This window comes from Lathamus discolor, chromosome 1 (genome assembly GCF_037157495.1).
Source record: "Lathamus discolor isolate bLatDis1 chromosome 1, bLatDis1.hap1, whole genome shotgun sequence".
NCBI lineage: Eukaryota > Metazoa > Chordata > Aves > Psittaciformes > Psittacidae > Lathamus > Lathamus discolor.
Genome location: NC_088884.1, coordinates 154,503,711 through 154,530,815, shown reverse-complemented (window position 1 = coordinate 154,530,815; position 27,105 = coordinate 154,503,711). Strand labels below are relative to the sequence as shown.

At 41.5% G+C, this 27,105-nt stretch overlaps 1 protein-coding gene across 1 annotated transcript; it reads left to right on the top strand.

Moving 5' to 3' along the window:
- The first annotated feature begins 267 nt into the window (after positions 1-267).
- On the top strand, positions 268-26,653 carry LOC136006559 (uncharacterized). The gene is given in 4 exon segments (XM_065664580.1): positions 268-371; positions 373-712; positions 2,125-2,196; positions 26,393-26,653. Coding segments are annotated over 4 exon segments (777 nt in total).
- The last annotated feature ends 452 nt before the right edge of the window (positions 26,654-27,105 follow it).

Sequence of the window (27,105 nt, the reverse complement as noted above, 5' to 3'; positions counted from 1 at the left end):
TAATGACAGATCTGACCAGAGTGTGTCTAATCGTATTTGTGATAAGCATTCATTGTTTTGGATTAATAGTCACTTGTCACAATGCTGATTTATTGGCTCTCAAAGCTGTTGCTCTTGATCTCACAGTTCCAGCGTGTCATACCTTACTTACAGCCAGTATTTGCTGTGTTAGTGTTTACCAGGTGGGGGGCTTGGGCTAAGGTTCTTGTTTCACTGTACTTTATGGCAATGACTTGTAATAGGGGCAGGCTCCGGCAGCAGGGCGGGATGGACGTGGCTGTGGACTTGTACCTGGCCGTCCCGCTGCTCTTCACCGTCCTGGCCCTTGTCCTCGCTTCCCTCTTCGTGAGGCTTTGGGGAGCCGAGGGGGAGCGGGGAGGGAGCAGCTGCCGGTGAAGAGGTCAGGGCGATCAAGGATGGGAAGGAGGTGGCTGCTGAGCAGCGGGAGGAGGCGGCAGAGGAACCAGGCCCCGCGGCCAAGCCCAGCCCCGCTGCAGCTGAGAGCAACCCCCGCCAGCTGCCTACCGAGCAACACCAGTCTGAGACCCAGGAGGATGCGGAGAGCAAGATACCACCTTTGGGAGCCCCAGCTGGGTCCAGCCTCGGGCACCTGGGACAAGTGGAGGATGCAGGAGACCACGCAGCACTTTCCAGCAAGGCAGAGGAGGAAGATCTAGACTCAGAAAAAGAGAAGCTGGTGATGAGAGAGCTGGCAAGCACAGCAGCTACACCAGCCCCAGGGACAAGTACAGCAGCATCATTAGAGAGTTCTGAAGGGTTTGAACGGCCTTTGGGTACCCTTGGGACCTGCCTGCTGATTGTGATGGGGATCAGCATGTTGGCACACACACAGAGTGTGTGCTACCCACGACCATTTTGTCTGATCTCAAAAGTTAAGCAGAGTCGGGTTTGGGTCTTGTCTAGGGTTAGACAACAATATAGGAGACCAAGAGATTTTCCCCAAGGCTGGACAGTCATGAGTGTCAGGGTGCCTGGAACAGTATGGGTGAGTATCTAGTGCACTGGGCCCCTCCAGTGCTTTGGAAGCATCGGAGATGGAAGGCAGCTGTATGGAGTCCCCAGCAACAAGCTGCAGAAACTGCTGAAGGGGACAGTGAATTATTTTGAGCCTAGTGGGCCCATAACACTTCAGGCCATCAGGGCAGAGATGCAACATAGAGATGGACTCATGATCAAGGGGTGGACTTAGCAATGGACACTATTGCCCAGGTTATTCACGAGTGTGAACACTGCACACAGCCTCTCCTGCTCTGAGAGACTGTTACAAGAGATGGAGCCTGACGTCATGGACCAGATGGACTCAGCAGCTTTAGAGGGACTGGTCCATGCACTAAGATAACAGTGCACTGAGACAAGACTGATGGTAAATTGAAAATAGTGGGATCTGAGCATGACTTGAATTGCATGGAATAAGGGGTGGATACTGTCCTGGGTTGAGCAGTAGCAGTCGTTTTTCTCCTTCTTAGTAGCTGGTGCAGTGCTGTGGTTTTGACTTTCAGCCTGGGAACAGTGCTGATAACACCGATGTTTTTAGTTACTGCTCAAATGTTTAGTCTGACCAAGGTCTTTCTGAGCCTCATGTTCTGCCAGGGAGGAGGGGAAGCCGGGAGGAAACAGAAACAGGACGCCTGACCCAAACTGACTAAAGAAGTATTCCATACCACAGCACATCGTGCCCAGGATATAAACTGGGAGTTACCCGGAAGGGGAGTTCTCTTTTGGGTCAGGCTGCGTATCGGTCGGCGGGTGGTGAGCAGTTATATTCTTTTCCCTTGTTATTTCCCTCATCATTATTATTATTGTTGGTAGCAGCAGTGGTTTGTGTTATACCTTAGCTACTGGGCTATTCTTATCTCAACCCATGGGAGTTACATTCTTTCGATTCTCCTCGCCATCCCTCCTTGAGCGGGTGGAGGGAGGAAGCGGGGGGGAATGAGAGAGCAAGACTGTATGGCTGACTGAGTTTAAACCACAATGATGACACATTAAGTTAAGAGACAAAATCTGCTTTAAAAAAGAGTTAGAACACATCCGTTTCAAGATCTCATTTAGGGCTCTGTTTAATGATTCGGTATTACTTTCTCTGTCTTTTCACTTTCTTAGAGCAAAACTCAGGGAACCCCAACGCTCAACTATGTATTCCCCACTGTCCCGCCAGGATACAGAGTACAACAGGTAATAAATGTTAGTGGAAGATAGCCCATGCGTCATACTTGGTACATTAGGGAAAATTACTGCCACAGGAAGGGTAAAAAAGAAGAAAATCAAAACATAACGTTAAGATTTTTATTATCAGCAATAAGTAAAAGAGATGGACAGGTAGGTTGTCGGCAGTGCATGTGCATCCAAATGTCTGTGGAAGTCAGTTTATGTGTCAAAAGGTGATTGAGAACATAAAGGAAAGAAGAGGCAGTGCCCAAAAGGGTTAGAAAAATAAAATGCATACATCGATGTAGAGCTGGAAATTGCAGAACACACCTCTTTTGGATAACATGATTAGTGAGGAAAGCATTGCAGAAAAATCATTTGGAAAGTGCTAGAAAGAATAAAAAATATAGCGAGAGATACAGTTACTTTGTGTTTCTGGAGTACTTTGGATAAACTCTTAAATGAAATACAATGCAGGGAAAGAGCCTTGGGTAACTTTCATGTGGGTTTTGACTGGACAGATCATACCTTTTATACGCATGCAGAGAAATCATTTTGAATTAGTTTTCAAATGAGCTGTTTGAACAGGAATTTCAAAATATGAAGAAAGGAAAATGTTAAAATTTAACTTGGCAGAGGCACAATTTGAGGGATTTGAGGGATTTCTCTAATTCACGCCATTAAAAAGGATCACCTACCAAGCCATGCTTAGCTCCATTTGATAAAGCAGAGCTCCCTAAATAAATGGCTCTGCAAATATAGCTGGGCAGACTTACACTATTTAAGCAAAGGGGATGAATCATTGATGATACAACGATAAGTAACAGAAGAAAGGAAACAGAGATGACTTTTAAGAAAAAAGTCATGGGGACATGGGCATTAGTCAGTCTGTCAGTCTCCCAAAGGAAGCAAAAGAATATTCAGGAAAAAATTAAACACTGCAGTACAATAAATGGTCTGAAAGCAAAATAGAGCACTTCTTCATTGGCAAGGAGTACAGCAGAAAAGTAATCTCTTTTCCAGCTCTGATGCTCTAGTTCTTTTGCTTCACTTGCGAGTCTTCTGGCAAACCAGTTTGCTAAAGACTGGCAAGTGAAGCATAAGGACTACAGCACTAGAGCCAATGAAGAAATGCAAAGCAACTATACATTCTTTGCCAGTCAACTAAAACAGCTAATGGAAACTAAACCATGTTTAATGTTTAATTTTTTCATGTCAGTTAGTTGAGGCTTATTCTGCTTTGAATTTCCTTTATGAAAATGCAAAAAAATAGAAGGTCATTTGGAAATGTATGGATGTACTCAAAGTGTTCAGTTTAATATTTTCCTGCGACATACCTCTGCCTAGTCAAAGCAATGTCAGTTTTAAGTAAGCCCATTTTCCTAGATTGTGATTTCACTTTTACAGCAGTGCAAATTTTCCTCCAGGAGAGGAAACAACCCACAGACTCCCACTTAACACATTTGCCAGTTTCTCACTCTGGCCCAGTGTCAGACCCTACCTCATGAGTCAGAAGTTCTTCAAACAGTGATTTGTTTGCCAATTGCCTGAAAACAAGACAGTAAAAACCAGGGCTTTAGAAGCAGACCCAAGGACAACAGGAACAGAATTCCTTCCTCTCTGCCAGGAGAACTGTGACTGATATTCCCTGGAGCTGCTATTTACCGTTTTTGGGACTTCTAACTAGAGCTGAATCTGAACCTTTTACGCATCACAAACTTTGTATATCAAAAAGAAAGCTTAGCAGCTAGCCCTCGTTTTGGCCTGTTTAAGGACCCGCTTGAAAGAGTGCCGTGGTGTACAAGGATGGACAGGCAAATGGGTCCAAAAAATTTGTGCTGCCGTTCAAAGGGACCTCATCGGGCTGTAGAAACAGGCAACAAGGATCTTCTAAAATTTAATAAATAGAAATGCAAACTCCTTTTCCTGGGGAGAAACAGCCCTATGCACCACTACAGGCTGGAGGCCAGCCAGCTGGAATGCTTTGCAGAAAAAGACCTGAGGGGCTGGGTTGGTGGGCACCAAGTTGGTCAGGAGCCAGCACTGCATCCTCACCCTTCTAGCCCATCATTCTGTATATTTTTGTCCTTGATGTCTTTTCATGTCTTTGTGAAACTTTTCATGTAATATTTTCCTCAATTTTAGCAAAAATTTATCACATGCTTCTTCTGTCAGCTGGCTGAGGGAAGAACATCCTCACCATCAGAAGGGACTTCCACTCATCCCCTTTCACCTGCTTTTAACTCAGCTGGTCTCACGCAAACCTATGATGCTTCCACCCTGGTTACTCTGTAATGCAGATCCTAAGCAATACAAGCATACGAATCGGAACATTTGTAAGTACAATAAGCCTGGCAGACAAGTTATAATGCTGCAGACTGATCAAAAGATGTCTTTCATTGTGAAGCTGGGAATACTGCAATTCAAGAGAAATTAAAGTCTTCAAAGTTGTGGCTGCGCAGCTCAACAGATGGGCTTCTTCAAAGATTCATTATTAGTCTAACAGAAGCTATAAATACCAGAGTGTGAACCCAACAACCAAAACACACACCTGCCAGTTTAAATCTGTCAGAAATATGGTCATCTCTCTGCAGCAAAGGCAACGGGAAAACATGTCTCTGTTGGCTAAAGAGAGCAACATTAAGCACCTTGTCTTGGTAGGTGAGACACGATTATTTTCACAATATAAATGATTAGACCAAATAGGATGCAACTCAATTTCATTACATATTTAGGAAAAGAACATGAATGCAAACACAATTTTATACAGAGGTCGTTCTGTGGAACAAGGAATCTTTTAAGACCTGGGATTATCCTACAGGAGAAAACTTCAGCTTCTTTTCAGTACAGCTCTTTGTCTTCCCTTCCCCACACAACTCCTGTCTCTGCTTCTGGTGCTCAGATTAGTTTTAGGTTGAGACCCATTAGACAATGGCGGGCTGTTTCAGGACTGGAAATGCAAAGCAGAGAAGGGAAACATAACAGAAGGAGTACGTAACAACATGGCATCTCTAGATCTGCCAGTAGACAGATGCCAACTAAAAGGAAAATTCAACACTGTAGGCTTCTTTGAAAGCTCCTCCTACACAAGGTTTAGAAAAGCCCATGCTGACAGCCATGCTGCTGTGGTTACACAGCTGTCAATACCCTCACCATCTCAATTAGCTCTAGCTTCAGCATTTGCATGTGTTGAAATCTCACCATCAATTGTGGTAGCAACATAACTCCACAAAAAAACCCTCCTATACTTAGGAACACAGAGTAAAAGCAGGGGAACAGCCATGTAGAATATTTATATTGGACCTTCCAGTGCATGGGCATGGTGGTTTTTGACACAGAACAGGCTTAGTGCTGATGGATGGGACTGCTCCCAAAGCAAAGGACAGTGATTTTAGCTCCCTGCTGGGCTCTTTGCCACTGCTCTGGACAAGGAATTGAAGGTCTGTTCTTCATCCTGGAAGAGAGTATCCCTTTGCAGAAACCCTGCTGAATGAGAAAGACAGTTTTAAAAATTACTCTTTTTTGTGTCCCTTGCAGTCTTGAGTTACCACCAGAGAAGATGTGGCCCTTGTTTGGTTGCTCACATATGGCTAGATACAATAATAATCTTCATCTTGGGCAGCAAATACAGAAGAAACCTCTCTCAATTTTGCTCAGCTCTCACCCCAAATGTCAGTTTCCGACTGCTGCACTATATCATAGAATCACAGAATTGTTTGGTTCAGAAAGGACCTTAAGATCATCTAGTTCCAACCCCCTGCCATGGTCAGGGATGCCTCACACTACACCATGATCCTCAAGGCTGTCAAACCTGTCCTTGAATCGCCTACTTGGATAAGGTTCTGTGCAGTGATTTGCTGCATCTCATCTTTTGGTGGCATGTTGGAGCTTATACTTAAATATTTTATCTGAGGTTTCGCTGGCTTCACTTGGTTTTCTCCTCACCACTTCTGTTTTTCCTTTCCCTCTTAAAGCTAGCTATACCATTGTGTTAAGCCTAACTCTTCTCTGAAACCGAAAGGGAGTTTGCCTAGAAAACGATGTCTTTCCTTGCCCAGAATGGGTTATCTCTCTTACTCCTGAAATTAAAAAAATCTGCACTCAGATACTTATTTTATGCTAAGAGGTCCAGCATCAGTGCCTTGTTTATACCAAACAGCAGCTCTGAGAGTCTCCCAGTGAGACTGGGGTCCCTTGTGTTCACCACACACAGAGTGGCTCTGTACTACCTGCATTTTAGAATACAGGAGGTGCAGACAGTGGGTTATGAAGATGCAGTCACAACTATTCCATATGATTCAGGTTAATTCCGTAACTGGAGTCTGGAGGAGCCTGGTATTACACAGATTTTCGGAGTCTGGGCACACAGAAGTTTACCCACAGCAACAGAGAGGTTCTGCATGCAAAACCAGCTCCTATTCTAACTCAGCTCGATACAGCAGCTTGATGCTGTGCTGGAGAGGTTCCCCCTTGCTGGGAGGCAAAATCATCCTGGTTAACTACATGGTTTCTGATCTGAGCTGTCTGCATCCGGGTGACTCAGCAAGCTTGCTCCTTGATGGCTGTGAAAGACCATGCAGGCATCCTCTGCTGCTTAGGACAAGAAGGCTTTGACTGTCCATCTGTATAACAGAAATAAATTGTCCTCTTATGTTTTGGAGGTCTTGTAAGGATTGCCACATTGAACAGTTTATACACTCAATTATTATGGTAATATAAATATGATTGATACAAGTAATATCTATAATAGTGGCAAAATTGCATTTAAATGCTGTCAGGCCTCACTGAGCTGCAGGTATTGAAAATTCAGAGATTTACATTTGATTTTGTAGTTGGCTGGGAATCAGTTGTCTCTAAAACCTGAGGTGCGGGACTCCAGCCATGGTAGGAGTGCTGCAACTTTATCCTCCTGTCACTGGCATGACTGTTTATGTTCACATTCATATACAGCACAACTCAGGTTATGCTTTTGTATGAATCCTGAAGGATTTGGCAGGGATGGAAAGGATGGTAAATTGTTAGATAAAAGATTTCCATCAAGACCTCTTGCATCACAGTCCCCATCCCCATGATGTGTTTTCTCTGGCCGACACAATCATTCTGCTCCTTTATGTAAAGGAAGCTGGCAACAAATAAGCATTAGTCAGATGTTTTTAGGTGGGCTTTTACTTAATCTTTGTTTGGAGCAGCTTTGTCACAGTTCTCTATGCTCATGCAGGGAGTCCCTATTAAGCTTACCACAAGTGTGGGGTCGAAAAAGAAAAGAAGCTTTGTGCAACCTGTGTAGGTGGGGAAAGCCACTGATGAAAGTGGTGATTTGAACTCAAGGCTGCTCATTTCCTTTGGAGAAGAAGAAAAATCGAGGCACATGAATTAAAAACCCAGAAATTCCTGAAGAATGCTGTATAAATATATCTTCCACAGTCTCCTACAGCAGGTGGTCGTATTTGGAAGGTGCGCACACATTGCTTTCACTGGAGAAGAAAGGCAACATAAAACATATAAATTAGCAACCAGCTGAAGTTAAAAGTTAACTTTTACAGAAAAAGGAAGATACATTTCTTTGCTCCACATGAAGATAGGCCTACGAACCTGAAGAGAACTAGTCTTCTGTCTAAACTGCTTGAGTCCTGGTAAGTTGAAAGCTATGACAGTGGTAGTGCTATTCTAGGAATGCACTTGTAAGATATATTCTCCACATTTTCTTCTGCTAGTGGATTTTCCACACAATGTATACAGTTTCTGGCAAAAAATACAGATGTAATTTTAAGTTAAGCTGAAATAAATGCTGTTTTCTTCCTATTATATTTTAGCTATTCTATTTAATAAAATAAATGTGATTTTTTAAGGCACTTTGTATATTCTGATTGTAGCATTCCCAGAGCAAGAAGGGGAAGAAAATCTGCTTTCTTCGTGAAGTATATATCAGTAGGATTCTCTGTTAATTTTCCTTGAGAAGTGGAAAGAGAGGAGGTTTGTTGATAAGAAAAAGAGCCTTCAACGGCTCTTAGAAATTAGAAAGTACATCCCAAGTGTGCCTAGTAATCTTTGGGAGTCACACCCAGTCAGTAATACTTGTCTGCACTCAGTGCATGCAGTTTACTGAAGAGGGTCACTTTAATTTCAGTATCCCTGGAGAACCTCTAAAATCTCATCTAAAGTTCATAATTCTTTAGGCTCTATGTGCTTCACAATATTCAACAACTGTGTATCCTATAAATCAGTCAGTCTTGATGTGAATTGAAAAGCCCTGGCTGGAGTGTTTAAGAGAGCCGGTTGTGGTTTTTTGGCTTTCATCCTTGTTTCCAGATGGTAACATGCATTTAAAGACATTGCATACATTTACACCCAAAAGGTAAACAAATAAACAAAAACTGTGCTACAAATGTTCCAGCGTTTACAAAATCAAGGACCAGAAGTTAAGAAACGTGAGAAGGCAGGGCCACTGTGAAGCCAATCCACAGAGTATGGAAAACTGCAATTAGAGCTTTAACCACTCTTTGCCCCACTTCTCTGAATTTCTTATGCATGAGTGATTAAATTTGCTTGCAGGTTTCACAAGGACCTGCAATACCTCTCACTGCTGTCCCTAATGGATGTATTTTTTTGCTGGGTCGACGCTAGCCTTTTCACAGCAACAGTGCAACAGTAGCTCTCAATCAACTTCAGCCAAAAATGCACAGACTCACAGAATCATAGAATAGTTAGGGTTGGAAAAGACCTTAAGATCACCCAGTTCCAACCCCCCTGCCATGGGCAGGGACACCTCGCACTAAACCATGTCGCCCAAGACTCTGTCCAACCTGGTCTTGAACTTGGCCTTGGCATCTGTATCTTCGTTTTGTTCCCAGTGGATGATTACTGCAAGGGTCTTGTTGCCAGCCCCATGACATCGTGTCCTCCATGAAGGATTGAAAGCCTCTTCCTATCTCCCCAGCCTGACAAGGCACCCTAGGCGGATACCTGAGTCCACCTCTGTGATTCTTTTGCCCAGAGTTTTGTTTCACCTACACAATGCCAGCCCAGTTTAGCTCTAAGCATCAGATGCACCAAGGACTTCTTTCCCACTAAGCTGATACAGCCTATTAGCAACTTTTCCTGGGGCAGTTCCTTGCCAGTCTGATATTACTTACGTATTAAAGGCTTATCCGTATTCTGTCCTGCAACCATACTCATAGCAGCCTCAGGGCAGGTCTGGGCAGGTTGAGCACACATATTTGTAGAACCAGTTTCTTCCACAATACCTCTACTTTTGGAAATTTGGGCTGATCTGCAGCATACACACACAAAATTTTTCTTCCTGGAATCCTTATACAGAAATATCCTCCCATTTTATATGGTTTAGCTTTTGTTTATGATGCTGAACACAAATTTCCATAATGGCATTGATATATCACTGTCTACAAGTCATTACCATGACTGAGTTATTTATGTCCCTAAATATTTACGTATTCAATTTCAACCACAAACTATTTATCAAACAAAAGCAATCACTGTGTAACAAAGTCAGCCTTTTGCTTGTGAAGAATGATCCAAGTATAAGCACTCTCTTCCTTCTGACTACACATTAATCTTCTACGAAATAAAAGTCTGTCCCTTCTTCCAGGCCAGGAACAGCAAAATGATTTCAAACTGCATTTTTGAACCATTCTGTAGAAAATTGTTCTTTTGAGAAATCCTGGTCAACATATTTAGTGCCATATGCATATTTCATATCATGATGGATCAGTATTAAATGTACACAACAGCAGAATGAGAAATACAGTGAAAAAACGGCAGTAGTCATTTATTTGATAACAATCTTTCTTTCAAATGGCAGTATTAGTTATTACTTTACATGCAAAACTCATCCTATTTCATTGGCCAAGTTGATGGTTTTTTATTTTTACAAAGGGATGAAAAGTTCACTAAGCTTTGCAAAGGACTAGAGAATAAGACTGAATTCAATGGAGCAGAGCCGAGCTTTTCTCTGGCTGAATAGTTTGCGCATCCTGCGCATCCTAAGCCAAGCTAGGCCCTCCAGGTTGATTTTACTACTAATAATTTCAACATGGTTTGCTTGGACCACTGCGCCCATTATTTGACCTGTTCTATACACATCTCTCTGCAGAGACACTCCCAGAAAATAGAGACCTCCCAGGTCCATGCCTCTGTGCTAAGGTGAGACGATCCGTATCTGAACTATTCCCCACAGGCTTTATCTAGCTAGTTCTTAAAAATCTTAGTAATAGGACTCCCATCAACTATAACACCAATAACGACACACTTGTTATTAACAGCAGTGTTAAACATTGCATTTCTAGCAAGTGCTGTTGTCATGTTGTCATGTAATCACTTAAAACTTAGGTGCATTATTTTAGACTTATTTCAAAAAGCAGTCTTGGCTCATAAATGTTCACTTAACAATTGCTGGGATTTCAGTGCATCTTTCTGGCAACTAGGTTTGATTCTCCAGCTACATCTATCTGCATCAGGCTCTACTAAAACTAACCCTTATCCCTTTATGAAAAGAATGCAAGGACCCGAGTCTGTAGTAAAAATCACAGTAACTGAGAATATTAAACATGCAAACAGTTCTGCACTGTACAGTTCATGGTCAGATCAATCTCTGAGTTGTTTATCCACATAAAATAACCCTTTTACTGATTTGCATATGAGAGGCGTACACATTTCCAGATTTTATTGTCATCATCTGCTTACTTGCAACTAGGAAACATAAAAGAGCTAAATTCAATGAATAAATTATTTGCTGTCAACAGTCCACCAAGCACTCATTTCTATTAAAATTAGAATACCGCTGGTTAGCTTCAAGGGATTTTTTTTGTCTATTTTTTTTTTTTTAATGGACCAAATTTCTAGAATAAATCAGCTGAAAGAAACAAAAAAGGCCACAGAAATATTTCTTCTGCCATGTCTTGGGTTAAACAATATGTGTCAGCCTAAAAGAAGCCATGGTTGGGGATGCTCCTTTGCCAGGCCCTGCTGTGGGCCATCCACTCCTCTCTGCAGACCCCTCCTAAACTGCACAACAGCACCAGTGAAGCTCAGGTTCTCCCACACTGACATTTCATGCAACAGAAAATTGAAAACAAAGCAGCTTTTTGCTGAGAACAACTGACATCAGTCCCTGGAGAGCTTCAGAAAGCAGCAGATAAAAAGAAACCAAGCAGGCAACGGGCTTTGAAATCCTGGAATCTGCTGCTGCCACTGCCTCGTAAAGACAGGATGATGTGTGTTTGTGGTGGGAAGTCACAGGTTGTTATGATGTGGAGCTAGAAAAAATCCTGCCTCTAGTGATACATGTGTATTCCAGCTCCGTATAAGTGTGACAATGCTCTATAGACACAACTCCTAAGAAATAGATTGTACCTTCCACCACCTCAGTAAGATGGTGAAATAAGTTAGGATTTTTGTCCAAGATGTCCTTAGAAAGGCAGGAATCCAGCAGGCAGTGGTGGATGAGGTATGGGACCCAGCAACAAGAAATAACACCTTTTCCAATTGCAGCAGCAACACTGATGTCTCTACCAGATTCAGAAAACCACATCCATCATAGGGCTTGGCTACTTAAGCTAGACTGAACTAGTTAGTTTTTAAGACACAGCCACATAGTCATAGTCAAGTAAGTTTTAATTAAAACCTAAATATATTAATGGATCACTTAATTGCTCTTCATCCACTGCAGTGCACAGGCAGTTGAGATATCTATTTCAGGGCTGTTTTAGCTTGGCTGTCTTTGTACAGAAATAGGTGAGCTAAAAATATGTGACCTACCCATGTGGCTTTGCCTTGAGATAGTTACCTTCAGAATGTAGTAGCTAAGGACAGTTTTCCTTAAACTGCTCACACTAGTTCTGTAAGGACCTGGATTCGCATATGGATTGGAGACATCTGAAAGTTTACATTATGGGCATGCCGCTTGTTAATGACTTTTTTCCCTAAATTTGGCTGGAAAAAGAAGATTTAGTAAGCTACACAGGAAGGAGTCCAGGCCACGCAATTTGAAGCCATGCCATGCAATGCAGACACATTGATTAGCACACTGATTAGCAACACCCAAACTCCAAAGGTCTTGATCAGACTCCTTGGCTCTGACTGATTAATAGTTACTGCTAACAAAGAGTTGAGTTTTACAATAACTCAGAGCAGGTCCCGTTTCTCTTGCAGTAACATGTTTTTAATACAGGGATTCCTACTTGTAGGAACCCATGCATTCTTTCTCAAGCACACAAAGCAATTTTGTTTGTTCTGGTAAAACAGCAAAGTATAAAGCAGGCTTATCTGTAAACAATTTCTTTTTCTTTTATCAGTTCCACATGTTTCAGAGATTGCTTGTCACAATATCAGAAAAGCTCCACTTAAAAAAAAGGAAAAAGGAGCCTGACTCACATATTGGACTGCTGAGATAACACTGCAGAATTAGGCTCAAGGGGAAAAAAGACAAGGTAATGTATCAGAAGCACAGCGTGCTGGGGCTGCAGCTGCTATTATTTTGTGATCCTAAAATACTTTATAATTAAAAAACAACTACCACAAATCCAACCAGAGTGTAATACTGGAGAAGAAGAGCATGCTAGCAGTACATCCCAGATGCTGTGAGAATTGACTCTGCTCAATTCATCGACTGTTAAACCTGTACTGTCAGTATAGTTCTCTAAAGTATACATGTGAATATATATGTGAAGATGAAATGCTTTTAACAATTACTCAGAGCAGAAACACTGACTCAGCCCCAGCTCAGCTCTTTTGCCAACCCATTTGCTGCTCTCCATGGGAGCGAATGGATCCATGCAGCGCGAGCCAAGCTTGTTCCTGTGGATGATGCTGGGGAGAGACTCTTCGTTAGGGACTATAATGATAGGACAAGGGGTAATGGGTTAAAACTTAAACAGGGGATGTTTAGACTGGATATAAGGAGGAAATTCTTTCCTGTTAGGGTGGTGAGGCACTGGAATCGGTTGCCCAGGGAGGTTGTGAGTGCTCCATCCCTGGCAGTGTTCAAGGCCAGGTTGGACAGAGCCTTGTGTGGGATGGTTTAGTGTGAGTTGTCCCTGTCCATGGCAGAGGGGTTGGAACTGGATGATCTTGAGGTTCTTTCCAACCCTAACTATTCTATGATTCTGTGACAGTGGCTCAGATGGCAGAAGTAGGGCAAGTATGCCCTAAATGCAATTAATTAGCTGGGTTGGTAAAGCTAATGTGTGCTGTTCGCAGTGCCGGACAGACCAGGTTTTCCTGATTTCTTGTATACCTGTCAAACATGCCTTTCCCAAGACCCAAAAAACATAGTTTAGTTGTACATTATACAGGCAGTCATAGTCTTTTACCTCTGTCACAAAGATAGCATGACAATCCACTACAGCAAAGTTTGCTCAAGAAGCAAAGTTGTCTGGTTTTAATTAGTAGCAGTAAATTACAGATGACTAAAACGATGGCTCTACTAAGTTTCAATGGAAATAAATTTAAATGTGTTTCTAACATTTTCAATATAACTATCAAAGTTGTTTAAGAGTACCATGAAACGTTTTACAAACATTAATGGGACAGTATCTTCCTTTTAGTGCTATATTTGTCCTGTGGCTTTTCCAGGTAACATTAAATTTACTTCTCACTTTCTGTTGTATGTTGAGGTAACATATATCACCTCTTGTTGGGATAGTTTTCTCGAAAAAAATGAGGAATAAACTATTACTTCAAACAATTATCTGAAATTATTAATTCACAGTATTTCATGTTGACGCTTTAATGGAATTATGATGAAAGGGGAAATAAAATTTCACCTCTTCAAGGCTAATCGCAATAACTGGAAGCAATCACCTTAGTTTACACATTTATGGAATTAATTCTCTTATACACAATTAGAAAATCATTTTAAAGCATTGAATTAAAAAGTAGAATAAGTTTAAACTGTTACACAGTAACATTATAAAAAGATATAATGCTATGTCATATAGTACATTTATAATGTAAAATACTGAGGTACTGACATTTAGAGACTTGAAACTGAAGCAAGTATGTTCCCATCCTCATAAATTCTTGCTGAATTTAGATTTCAGCATGGTTCAGTAGGTTCAAAACCAATAAATCATCCCTAGAAAAAAATGGAAGACTGTCTTAAAAGAACAGAAGAGACTATATGAACACACTTCTTGCTCTTCACATTGCTTCCTGACTTAAACTTTTATGGTGCAGTTCACCTGAGTGGATTACAGAGACTGCAGTTTAGCCCTTGACATTCTATAGTCTCTTCACAATGAAGGAACAAAACAGCCATCAAAGGGGAAAACACATCCTGCCATGGAAACCTCCAGTGCTGGTGGCTGATGAGCAGCCCTGGGTATGGCAGGAGCATCCATTAGCTAAACAAAGTAAAATGCATAGAGAAAAGGATTCTGGTTCAAAGCCTGCCCAGCACTTGCTTCAAGATGCTGAATAAAAAGAGCTATTCTTCCAACCGTTCCTGGAGACACACTGGTACCAAACTCTTTGTCCTACCAAATTCCCACTAGTTTTCAAATTTTAACATGCAGAAGTTTGAGCATTTTGTACTGAATCTGTTTTTTCTCTCCCTCTCTTCTTTCCAGCTTCTAATCTCTGCTTTTTATTTCAGCTGAAGGATCCGGATGCCTGCCCTGGAGCTCACCTGGGTGAAAAGGTCACACCCCCCTTCAGCAGTAGCTTCTCACCACCACCTCCCTGTGAAAAACTGCCACCCTTTCAAATTACCTGCTGCAAACTGCTCAGCCGATGGCTCCCTAACCTGATTCCATCAAACCCATCAGGTTCAGTTAAAACATGTTTATATTTGCTTAAGCAAAGTGCTCATCCAGGCCAGGGAGTCCTCAGCCCCAGCCCTCTCATTTCTCTCACCCTACCTTCCAACCAGAGACCAGCACCTCCCCAGGACTGCCCGTTAACTGCTGTTTGGTTTTAAATACCAAGCAGTTCAGAGTTTCGAGCATGCAGTACAGCTAAAGAAAGAAACTGGCCCAAATGGAAATGAGGGGAGGAGAATGACTTCTGGCCAAGGGTTGGAACCAGCATCCTCATAGGCAAGGGTGGGTGGCATCTGGAGCTACTTCACCTGGACCTGCCACGGCTTCAGCAGAGTTGCAGTATACATCTTCTATCTCAGACTGCTGTAAGGCAGCCTTGCTGCGGGTCAGCATGAGTGTAACAGGCTTTTTGATATCCCAAATTACCTGAACACAGCCCCCTCAAGAAGCAACTTGAAAGGTTTTATAGTTGCTTCCACAGAAGCAACATTTTCCTTCTCTCTTGTTCATCCAACACAATTGTAACTGCATTTTAATGATCACAGAACTCAGACTTCAGAGCAAGGAGCTGCTTTGAAGATGAATTTGCATATGTATATTTTTAACAGAACAGTCACCTTCCTTCTTAAATTATTGAAGGTCTCTTGGATGAACCTGTCAATATGACATTTTACCTGAGAAAAGAAAGAAAAACCGTAAGAGCTAATAATAATGACTGAAGGACCTCATATAACCTTGTTGCCCACTAAATACCTTATCGCCATTGCTAGTAACAGGCCACAGACTTCACATTAGCTTTGCAAGGTCAGAGGAGTGAGGCTTGCCAGGCTTCACCCAAGCTTGGCTTGGTCTGCCTTGAGCTTAGTTTTAGTTTGTTTAACCGTAACAGCATTTTCCCCTAATGACCAGGTAGTTAATTGCTAACTTGTCTGAATAATCTACTTGTATATTCATTGAGTATAACTGTACTTTTCATACGGCTAGGAGTAACAAGCAGCTATCTGGTGCAGACTGAAATATTCATGACCCCAACAGGATGATGGGGTCATGAATGTGATCAGTCATGGTGTGATCAGAGTGGGACCCAGGATGGGGTGCAGAGCAGTACAGGCAGGAGATGACAATGGAGCAGGCACAGGCCAGCACTGGATGACATTGCAGGCTATGAACTGCCCACAGTGGGCTGTTGAAGAAAGGAAGCATTTGGAGCTGTGCAAAACAGGTTCCATCTATAACAAAGCAAGCAAACAGGAGGTATCCAACACTGCACACAATATAAGGATATTGACATGTAACATGAAATTGCAGCCAGTGAAGACAGAAAAAAGGGTGAATCATGGTAGAAGATTTATAAAGATGTTTTTGATGATAGTCCCATGTAGGCTCTGGAGTGAGGCAGAACATGTCGCCAACATTATGTTACTGTTGGCAAAGTGGAGGAAGAATTCTTTCCCACCAGTGTCCCACTGTCCCCAGAAAGGACCTGGGATGTTATAACTCAGCACACAGCCACCATCCTCTGGGGCTGAAGCCATCAGCCTTGCACCCAGATGGTGTACTGGGGCAAGTGTAACAGCAAAGATGGGGTAGAGATTGGGAACTGTCAGTGTAACAATTTCACCTGTATTATTAATTAGACTTTAATACTGTTCATCTGTCTATTTCTCACTCAACCTATATCAATCAGATCTGGGCTAGTATAACTGTTCAATTAGACTGTTCAGATTTCAAGTACACTAGCAATAAATTCTTTCCATATAAGGTTTGTTTTTTATCTCTTCACCCATAAAAAGGGATTTTAAGTCTAACACTGAAGATGCAGTGACTATTTATAAGACAGCCAGGTCAACAGTGCAACAGCTATTTCTGTCTATATGGTAACTGGTATGTTGAGGCGATAAAGAAGGAAAGGACTATAGCTATTAAACAATCCCAGAGAAAAGGGATTCAGGCAAAGGAATTAATTTTCTCCCTGGAGTTCAATGACAAAATAAGATAGCCTTAAATCTTTAGACACGAAACCTATTTAAGAAGAGTTATAACTTTGTGCTTTTCCCTGGTTACATTTTATTTAGTGAGATGTATTTTTAGGTTTGTATTTTGTGTGTTTGCAGTCTGATTTGACATTGCACTCCCATTACAAAACCCAACACAACCAAAGGCAGTGTCCAGCAGCTGTCCTAACACTACTGCCCAACAAATCCTGCTCAGTCTGGGTTACAGTCTCTGTATGTTACAGGTCCACTTTTAGCACCTCCACTTCTGACAGCAACCCCTCAATATTGTCAGTCTGGGCTATACTTATTTAGCTGCTTGCCCTAGAAAAGAGGAATCAGACTGAAATCTTTACTTTAGGTTTCCTTGCAATTTAAGCCAACATACCAGTGGGGTATGCTTTTCTAATTAGGGCATCAATTTTAACAGGCAAATGCAATTCTTTCTGCTACGCTGTAAAACAGCTACAAGAAATAGGAAACGCTTAGCTGTGTGATCCATGTTTCTGTGCTTGACAGCCAAGAGGGAATTGCTCTCATACTTGCCATACCATTCCTGAGCTATTTGTTATTGCTAACTTCTGTAATGCTTTTTTCTTCTGCTGAAACCATGATATGGCAAAGCAAAACCAAGCTGTGCTGCCAGCACTGAGCAGGTAGAACACACACACGCACCAAAAACCATCCTGAGAAAAGATAAATCACATTTTCTTTAGGAAGTAGAAAATTTCAGTAGGGAAAAAAAGATAAAGGAAAACAAACTAACAAACATTTACAACAAACTTTACATGTGGCTCTGTTACAAAGACTGCTCAGCCCTGAAGTCTCGATGCAGCATCAAAACCTGTACTTGCATTTAGAGATCCCACAAATACAGCCCTTCTTTTTGACTGGTTGGTTTTGCTTCCAGGTATTCCAGAGATTTCCTTCTCCTGAATCAGTAAAGACCAACTCATAATCGCTAAAAAGAGCAGCTAGAAAAGTGAGGCAAGAGCCGAAAGCTTAATAAATCACACTGCTAAGCCAAGGGGAAAATGTTTGCTTCCTCTTACAAGCAGTGATGAAGAAAAAGCAGTACTCTCAGAAAAGGAGGCTTTGTCTATCCCTGCTTTGGCACTGGTCACTTTGTTTCTCTGCTGCTGAAAAGATGTATCTCTGATGTGTAAACGGGGAATTCTGAAGCTTCTGAAACAAATCGGCGCTGCAGCCCTTGCTGCTGTTGTAATACAAGAATAAGAAAAAAAAAAAAAGGCAATTCCAGAGAAACCAGCTAATTCTGTAAAAATGCAAAGAAATGTCCCCTTTGTTATAGTCAAATGTCAGCCTGATGTGTGACTGAAAAAGTCAAGGCTAACAGTGCTTATTGCCAAGCCACAAAAATGACTGAAATTGTGTTTTGTATCTAGTGTCGCCACAGACATTTACTTTAGTTTTATAAAAAGTGAGAAATTAGGGCAAAAGCTATAGTTGTATAGTCATCCAATGCTAAGTAAAATATTTTGTTAGTATGTCTATGCAGTAAGGTTCTGTTTAATGTAAATAAATGCATCAAAATTTGGCCGTTGCCAATAGCAGCAGCAACACATGAACGGGAAGCTTGGACTCCCTGATGCTTTACCAAGTCACTTTGCTGCTGCACTAGAATGAATCCTAATTAACACAGGTGTGACTGAGAAGAAAATTAGGCCTCATCCGTAGCATGGATCTAAACGTATTGCTGGTGCTTAACATATAAGATAAGTGTGGTTAAGAGAAATGAATGTTCTTCCTCTATACAACTGCTCTTACTAAATACATCCTTCTAAATGTCAGGCTCCCTGATGAAGTAAACACAGTGTGAGTCATAAACTTCTTTAAATGCAATGCCACTATACTGAAAAGAAAAGGAAATTACTTTTAATTTTCTCCTTAATGATACTGAAGAGTGCATATCTGCAAGATGACCAAGTCTGACACCTAAGGCAGAAGCACAGATGCAGTTTCTTATTGTCTGTAAATCATCGCCCATTCAGTATTTCTTATTCTAGTACCCTGCCTTAGCTTTTTCCTTCTCAGAATTCAATAAATCATATCATGAGATTTAATCATAGCCTTCTGTATGAGTTATGAAATAATCATTGTCTGGTACATTATTTCTCCTTGATAACTTTGTTTCATAGTGAAACTCCAATGTCCTTTGCATCAAATAGCTAATTCTTTATTAACAGAGAAACAACAGCAGCAGCCCATAATAATCCTTTTCATTATGCTCCAACACCCCACAAAGTCCTTGGTGTTTCTTGTATTGTGAGACTCAGACACAGAAGACGGAGAACTCTTATGAGATTGCCAAGAGAAGAAGAAAGGAGAGGGGGAGAGGCAGAAAAGGAAACATTTATTACTGGAGATTAAGCCTGAAATTCAGTATCATGAAGTAGAAAAATTATTCCCTTCCTGGGACCGATTACCAGAGCTGACCCAAAACACAGAGGCCTCCATATCTGAACAGGAAAACCAGATTACCCCAGTGCTGCTTGTTCACCTTTATCTTCTTCCATGACGAAGAGCAATCTCAGAGGTTGCTCCTCTCCCTGGCTGGAGTCTCACCACCTCCAAAACAGCCTGGACTCCTCAAAACAATGCAGGTTAAGTGGAGATGTTTGAGTGCAACTACACTACAGGCAGGCCTACTAAAGACAATAGAACAGAGGGTAAGCTCTAGTGCTTAGTGGGTCATTCACAGCACGTACAGTCCCTCTCACGGGCAGTGGCAGGACCTGAGCAGTCGCAAAACTTTGGACTCAAGTTTTGCATGAGATGCCCATGTATCACCCTGGATAAACATACTAACTGGTAAGGACAAAGCATTACTCAGTGCATCTATTGGGATGTTACTAAAGAAAGAAAGGAAAAGCAAGAACAGACTGCTAAATCTTATTTACACTCCCTTAGAATTCATCTCAATTTTCAAGCCATTTAGAACTTTGTTAATGTACTATGTCTCTCCAGCTTTGATTCTGGTATGTTTTGGCCTCACTTCTGTGTCTTTATGTTCCTCTTGTTCCTTTAATGGCTTATTGCTGCTGTTGCCATTTTTTCCTGTCAGCCTCCCAATATTCTGTGTATTTTGACCATTTGCCAGTGGATAACTATCTTCTGTGCAAGTCAGGCAATTTACAACATAAGAGTTTTCTGAAAAGTGCTTGAGTTTGTTTCCCCAGAGGTACCCAGGAAGCCCAAACTGTACACAGTCCTTCTGTTCTAGGGTAAAAGATGAGAAGCTTGAAACATCAAAAGACTATTAAAGGAAACATCGAAAAAAATTGGTTCATACAAATAGTCTTCAGTTGCGGACGGACAGGACAACTGAATGGATTCTCTTCCTTCTCCATTGCATCTCTCAAATGAAGCACAAAATTTACTTTTGGGCCTGAATTTTCCTCTACCACCACCACCTTAAAATTGTTTTCTGTGGTTGGAACTCCATTACCTTTAACTAAGCCCTGATTTATCCTGTACGGAAGAGGAGCAACCATGGAAGAGACGAAATGGTATCTAGTTTTAGCAGAAGTCATTGCCATTGACCTCATTTTGTGGTGACATCTCAAGCCAGCTGCAGTTACCCCTTGCATGCCGTCATGGGTTAAAATACTTTGATGTTTGGTAATAAAAGACATAACTTACACAGGTGCCCTTTCAAAAATCTATTTGCTAAATTGCTTTGAAAGGTTTTCCTTTCAAACTGAAAAGCCTTGAAAGAACTGGATGCCTCCTTATTTCACAGCTCCCAAGAGACAGATGGAGAATCAAATAAAAAGTGACCACAACGTACAGCATCATTAAACTCCAGTGCTTGTATATTTCAAACTAGATTTTCTGTAAGTTTTGTTGTAGAAATGCATATTTGCAAACTGCATTTTCATGGCCATGCTACTCTTACATCAAATTTGCTGGAGCAGCATATTATATGTGCATATTTTAATTCTGGAAACAGATGGGACTGAAAAAGGAGCCAGTAGCTTAAGTGTTGTCAGTAGAGCTGGGTGCCAGGTCCCCTGCTCTGTTTTGGGACTGCTTCTCTCCAAATTCAGCTCCCAGGCAATTCCAGGCTCCCTCCGTGACAGCGCAGAGAAAAGTCTGAATGCAGAAATTCATGGGGAGCTGTGTTTTCCTGGGACAGCCTGTCCCTTTCAACTACTATCTGACTGACAGTTGCGTGTTAGGGGAAACAGCCAATGCGAGGTATTTGTAATAACTTTTTCCTACAAAGAAAACAAAGGAATGAACAGACAATGAGAGTGATGAGACTGAAAGCTCATCTATTTGGGAGCAGCAAAGAAAGTCATTCTAAATTAGTGGAGGCTCTCAACACACAGGCGAGGTACAAGGGGGAGAAGCTGTGAATTTACAGCCTAACTTTAACCATTCCTGCAGCTGTGTCCATGCATCCTCCTGCTGCCCAGAAAATGGAAGATAATTTATCCCTCTCATTGGCTGTGTCATCCTTAGGCTGTGCACACAGGCAGTTGCCTCTGGTTAGAACTGCTTTGCAAACTCAGTCCCATTCACCGAGCAGTAATTAGTGCATGCGTCCATATGCTGGACACGGCGCACATCTGTGGCAGGAGAGATATCGTGCATTACAGTCCTGTGGCAGAAACTCTGTATTAATTGGGATTACAATGTTATTTCAATTTAGCACAATTAACATTCACAGTGACCTGACCAAAACCCACTTTAGCTCTGAATTTCAATGCTCATAGAAGGACTAAATGCTTTCTAATGCAATCAGCATTAGGTACCAGTGTTGAGGCTGGGGATCTGCTGCAGACCAGCTCTCAGAAACCAGGCGCTCATGAGTTCCCTCATGTTTCCTGCTAAATTATGGTGTCCTATTAAAACATTTGACCTTGTTTGACAGTTAACAGAGTTAGGTAAGAACTAGATTTGTGAGACACCCTAGTACTGACTTCTGCTTAAGCATTTAATTAAGTGCAAACTAGTATGAAGCTCTGGACTTCAAGATAAATAAAGGTTAAAGAAAGAAAAGTAAATATCAAATTAAAATTAAATGCAATAAAGGTCATTTTTATTCATTGTGGTATTTTCCCAGGTTAAGTTTTTATGAGTTTTGTAAATGGCATCATCTGTTAACTACTTAAGCCAGATAGCAACCTCTACAAAATAGCCCAATTTTACCAGAAGAACTATGAAAAATGAAGCAATACCAAAATGAAATGAAATTGTTCTCCTGCACTTAAGTAAAAGAATCCCTTCCTTATCTGCACACAGACAGAAAAATGGGCTTAGGTGCAGGTCTCCAGTGCAGCTAGCATTTCTTGAAGAATATAGGTATTTTAGAAGCGAAAGAATAATTGAAAATGCTTTCCTGATGGCTTCTTGAACCATATAAATACTACTGAAGAGCTCACCCTCAGAAAGTCAGACTCAGTTCTTCAATTCAAGGATGTCTGGAAAGCCATCTGCTCAGCACAGACTTGCACTATGTCTAATCAGGCACCAAGATGCAGAAGCCTTTTGGAAATCACAATTTCCCCACAGGGTGGCTTGTTAAGCCCGAGCCAGGGCACACTCACCTCGGTGAAACCACCAGCTGCTCCTCAGAGGATTGCTATGGCATGGTACAGAAGATACCCATAGTGAGAAAGCTGGTGTGTGCTGTCATTACTATCGCTGCCTGGGGATTTTCTAACAAAACAGTTTTGGCTTGGAGGAAGTCCACCTGTCAAAAGCCAAGCTGCCTACTGAAACAGAAACACCATTTAAACCAGAATGGCATTACCAAGGGACACATCCTTTGCTCTAGTATGGCTCAGGAAGAGTCCTGTGACAGGAACACCTGTCTCAGGTCTGGACAGACAAACTTCTTCCTTGCTCTTCTGAGCTTCTGTCTTGATTCACAGCACAGTCCCCACTGACAGTGATAGCAGTGAGTTTTCTCCTGGCTCCAGCATTGCTGGATGGAGGTTCATGCCCTGGAGTGCTCAGTGCTGCACTGTTGCTCAAGGAAGCAGCCTGTTCACCTCTGCCAGCTGAGCCAGTTGTGTGGTGGGGTCACTCAGAACTAAATGCTATTCAGATAACATTCTTCTTTTCCATTAAGGTTAAGAGGCAGCAACTCCACAAATACCTTGGTCAAGAGACCTCAGGCACCAGCAACATGTGGCTGAAGGTTAACTGGCAACAAACAAGATCTCCAGCAACAGCCGCCCTGCACAAGCTTCTTCCTAAGCTTTCCTACAGGAACTGTTTTACTTTACAGGAACAGTCAGTCCACCCTTAGTCCTTCTTCACTCCGACTGAAACTTTTTTCTATATGACAATATACATTTTCTGTCTGAATGAACACTGAGTTATGGAATATGAAGTGAAGCAGCTCAAAAAGTGGAAACAAGGGAGCAGCAAACGTAAATTTTAGTAATTATTATAATTATTTAAGGTTTTTCTAGGCCTTAGAAACCTATTTTTAATCCTTCTCAGGTTACAGTATGATCTGCAGCCTCAGTCAGTTATCTTGAGTTTCTGTAACCCAGGCAGGTACTAATTATGTAGGCAAATACACCATTTTACGGTTGCCATCCATTAATCCATTTGATTGCTCCATCGTTATTCCTCCCTGATGCTTGTCTCCCCCTTTCCTTCCCCAAAGTTAGATTCAACAGAGCTGATCTATAAAAGCCTTTCAGTTCTTATCTGTAGCAGACAAAATCCTTTAAAAAGCTAATCTCAGGTTTTGTTTCATTTGACACTAACACATTAAGCCTCCAAGAACTCTGTATTGTGCTGTCAGATTGCATTTCTCAGTGCTATAAGACTGAAAAGATGAAAATTAAATGGCAAGCCAGGGCTCTCTCCATCAGCATCAGTAGATAACTGGTTCAATCTCACCTCTTCAGTGCATTTTTAAAGGCAACTGAAGAGGTTTTCACCTGATACGTGCAAAACTTCCATTTTCTCTATAGCTGTAATACATCTCTGCTCTGAGGTCCTCTCAGCACTGCATGTAACTTGCAGGAACTACTCTGGCTCTTCAGTTCACGGTATGGCTACTAGTGCACATCGATGGCAGCCACATCCTTCCCATGCTGACTGAAACAGCAATTCTTAATGCTTCTGTCGTGTAGCAGCGCTGCTCACTACAAGCCAGACAAGGCAGCCAGGTATATTTGCTTTTGTCACTCATGACAACAGCCTGCGGCTGATAGAAGATTGCATTTTCAACTGGTTTTCTACTGTTCAGATTGCTTTAACAGCATGGACACTGTGTTCCTAGTTTCTCTGTGTGCAGTGCTCTCTACTACGCGAGGCAGGAGATGTTTCACACTGCCCAAGTACATTTTTGACCCTGATGGTTCATGGCCCAACATCACGCACCAGTGAAACAAAGCAAACACGTGCCAAACCCTTCCGCTGCAGAAGAAAGAATTTTGCAGCAACTCCGTGCTTGTGTAAACTGATTCTGAGCAAGATATGTTCAAAGTGTTTATGTTTCATGTTGTTTTCTTGTCAGGGTGGGCGGAAAGGAAGAGAGGGTTATTCTTTCTCTCTAATTTCAAAACCCATATTGGTTTCTCTGTGCCTTAGCAATCCCTGAGAGAGCAAAGGGACCCTGGTCTGTGTGAGCAGCCTACTCACAAACCTCACCCCCACTGCGGCAGAACGGCCTCACTGCTGAAATGCAATAGCTTCCTAAAGAGCTTTAGTTCTGGTGCAGCAGCTAATGGGCTTCTGTTAATAACTTGACTTTTTATCTCGATAGCAATTATAGTCTAACACCAGTCAATCGTTAGTCTCCTTAAAAAGATATCTGACCAGGCAACACAGCAAATACCTTGGCCTCTGCTTAGCACAAATAAAAAGCTCAGATCAGGTTCATTTAATCCATTTCATTTGTCTGTTCAAAACTTCACCCTTGAAAAGCTGCTTACAGAAACCTGGACCAGTATGCAGAAATATCAGAAACAGAGAAATTAGACAAATGTATTTAAATGGCACATTTGTTTAACGTATATGTCTGTATACATAATGTGCATACATCTGTATACATAATGCATACAGCAAATGTGTTTAAATGGCAAAGATGATCCTATAATCAGAATACAAATCAAGAATTTTTATGATGGATTGTTTTGTGATTGCTTGAAAATCAGGCAGGTAGCAACACGGAAATTAAGAACTCATTTAAAATGCATTTCTGAGTAAACTGCCTATATCTACCTACACATATATATATTCACACACATACATATAAAATGTCAAGAAAACTATGCATTAGAAACAGTCTGTGTAACAAGGTAACCCATTTTCAGATTTCAATAGGAAAAAAATCACACAGAGATAATAATCAGTAAGTGTATAATGCCTGTGTTATTTTCCCTTGAGACTTTCATTTGTAGGATTTTCAGACTTAGGAACACCGATTTCTTGATCAGTATTTATAATAAATAGGGAACAGAACTTTCTGCAAATATTTATGCTAGTGAAAAGAAAACATGAAGCACTTCTCGCAAGCTTTATAGTTCCTTAATGTACTGAGGGTTGTTTTAAGGAAAACAGACATTCAAAAAGCCGTGTTCCCTGCTGCATGGAAAAATGCAAGTATCTCCTGAAAATGGATCCCGGTATTATCTCCTAATCCAGAACAAATTCTGGTCTAGTCAAGCTACTGGGTAGTTTGCTTTAACTTGCAAGAAACTAACAACCCTTTTCCTACAATATCTCACGATGAAATGCTTACTCTGTGTAGGAATAAATGATACACAGTGGGTTTGAAATCGTATTTTAATGAAAACAGGATCTGCATCCTAAAGTTACTGTAAGTTTTATGGCATTCACATCAAGAAACAGAATAGCATTCTGACTAACTTTTTTGTTAGAATCACTCTTTTTGTTTACACAATTTAACATGAGTGGATGTATTCCAGCTATTAATGAGCTTGTAGAGGATATCTTACTGCAAGGCTTTGCAAGCATTTTCATTGAATGAACTTCACTCACTTTTGTCCCAAGGCTTTTTTAGCTTCTTTTCCTGTTCCTAAAGTCTACCTACAGGGAAGAAATATATATTTGTTGTTTCTCCAAAGAAGTTATAGAAATAAGGTCTAGTGTCCCCTGCGGTATGGGGGGACCTGAGCCAGGCACAATTTGCCTAATTTACAGTTAATGGAGAAAATCGGGCACTTCTGTCATACATTTCCTTTCATCCCATAGCAGACAGCTAAACCAGATTGCAGAAACCCCACTTGAAAGTGTTTGCTGCTCCCCATTTATTACAGAAGGAATTTAGGGGAGCTACCTCATATGTTAATCATTCCAAACAATGGTGAATCCCTGCCACTGCCGTCCAGTTTCATGAACCTGGCTGCCCATTTTCATTAGGTTCTTGTGCAGCAATAGAAAATTACACTTAGCAACATACTCTAAGCTGCTTTTCAGCATCTCTGTAATGAACAGGGCCAAGAAGAAGCCAACACCATCTGGGCAGGCAGCTCAGCACCAAGCCCCATCATGCACTCCACAGGATGTGCTTTGAGAGCCGCTGTTACACAACACGGCACTGACAATATTTTCATTGCATTCGTGTCTGGGGATGAATCCAGCAGAAACAATGCACAAAAGGCCTTTTACAAGCACACCGACGAGGGCTATTCTGGCAGACCTCGTGAAAACTGTTTGGATTACTGTGAAGGAGGAGGAAAGGCAAAGCAGCACTGAAAGCCACTGATGTCCAACAGCAAACAGACCTAAGGTTAGCCCTGGTTCATACCCAACCCACGAATTATTTGCATAAAGGCATGTTTACTTCTAGCATACATTTGGCCATTCAAATCTCTTGATGTTGTGCTAAAGATTTTGTATCTGGTACAACCAGGTCTCAAACTGCACAGAAGCCATTCACTGGTGCTTTTTAATATTCCTTAATAAATGCCACATGTCGAACAGTGCCAGCAATTTTGAATATTATGACTATCTGTGACATTTTCAAAGTGCTCCCTGCTAGGAAAGACTGAGGTCCCATCCACTCAAGCCAGCATGACTCCAGCAGAAGGGGAATCAACTTGAACCTCTGTATTTGGTTTGTAACATTTGGAAAGTAGGCTTGTCCTGACATGAACTTCCTTCAAATTGTAGAGCTCCTGATCCCATGTGAATTGGCTTTCATATTT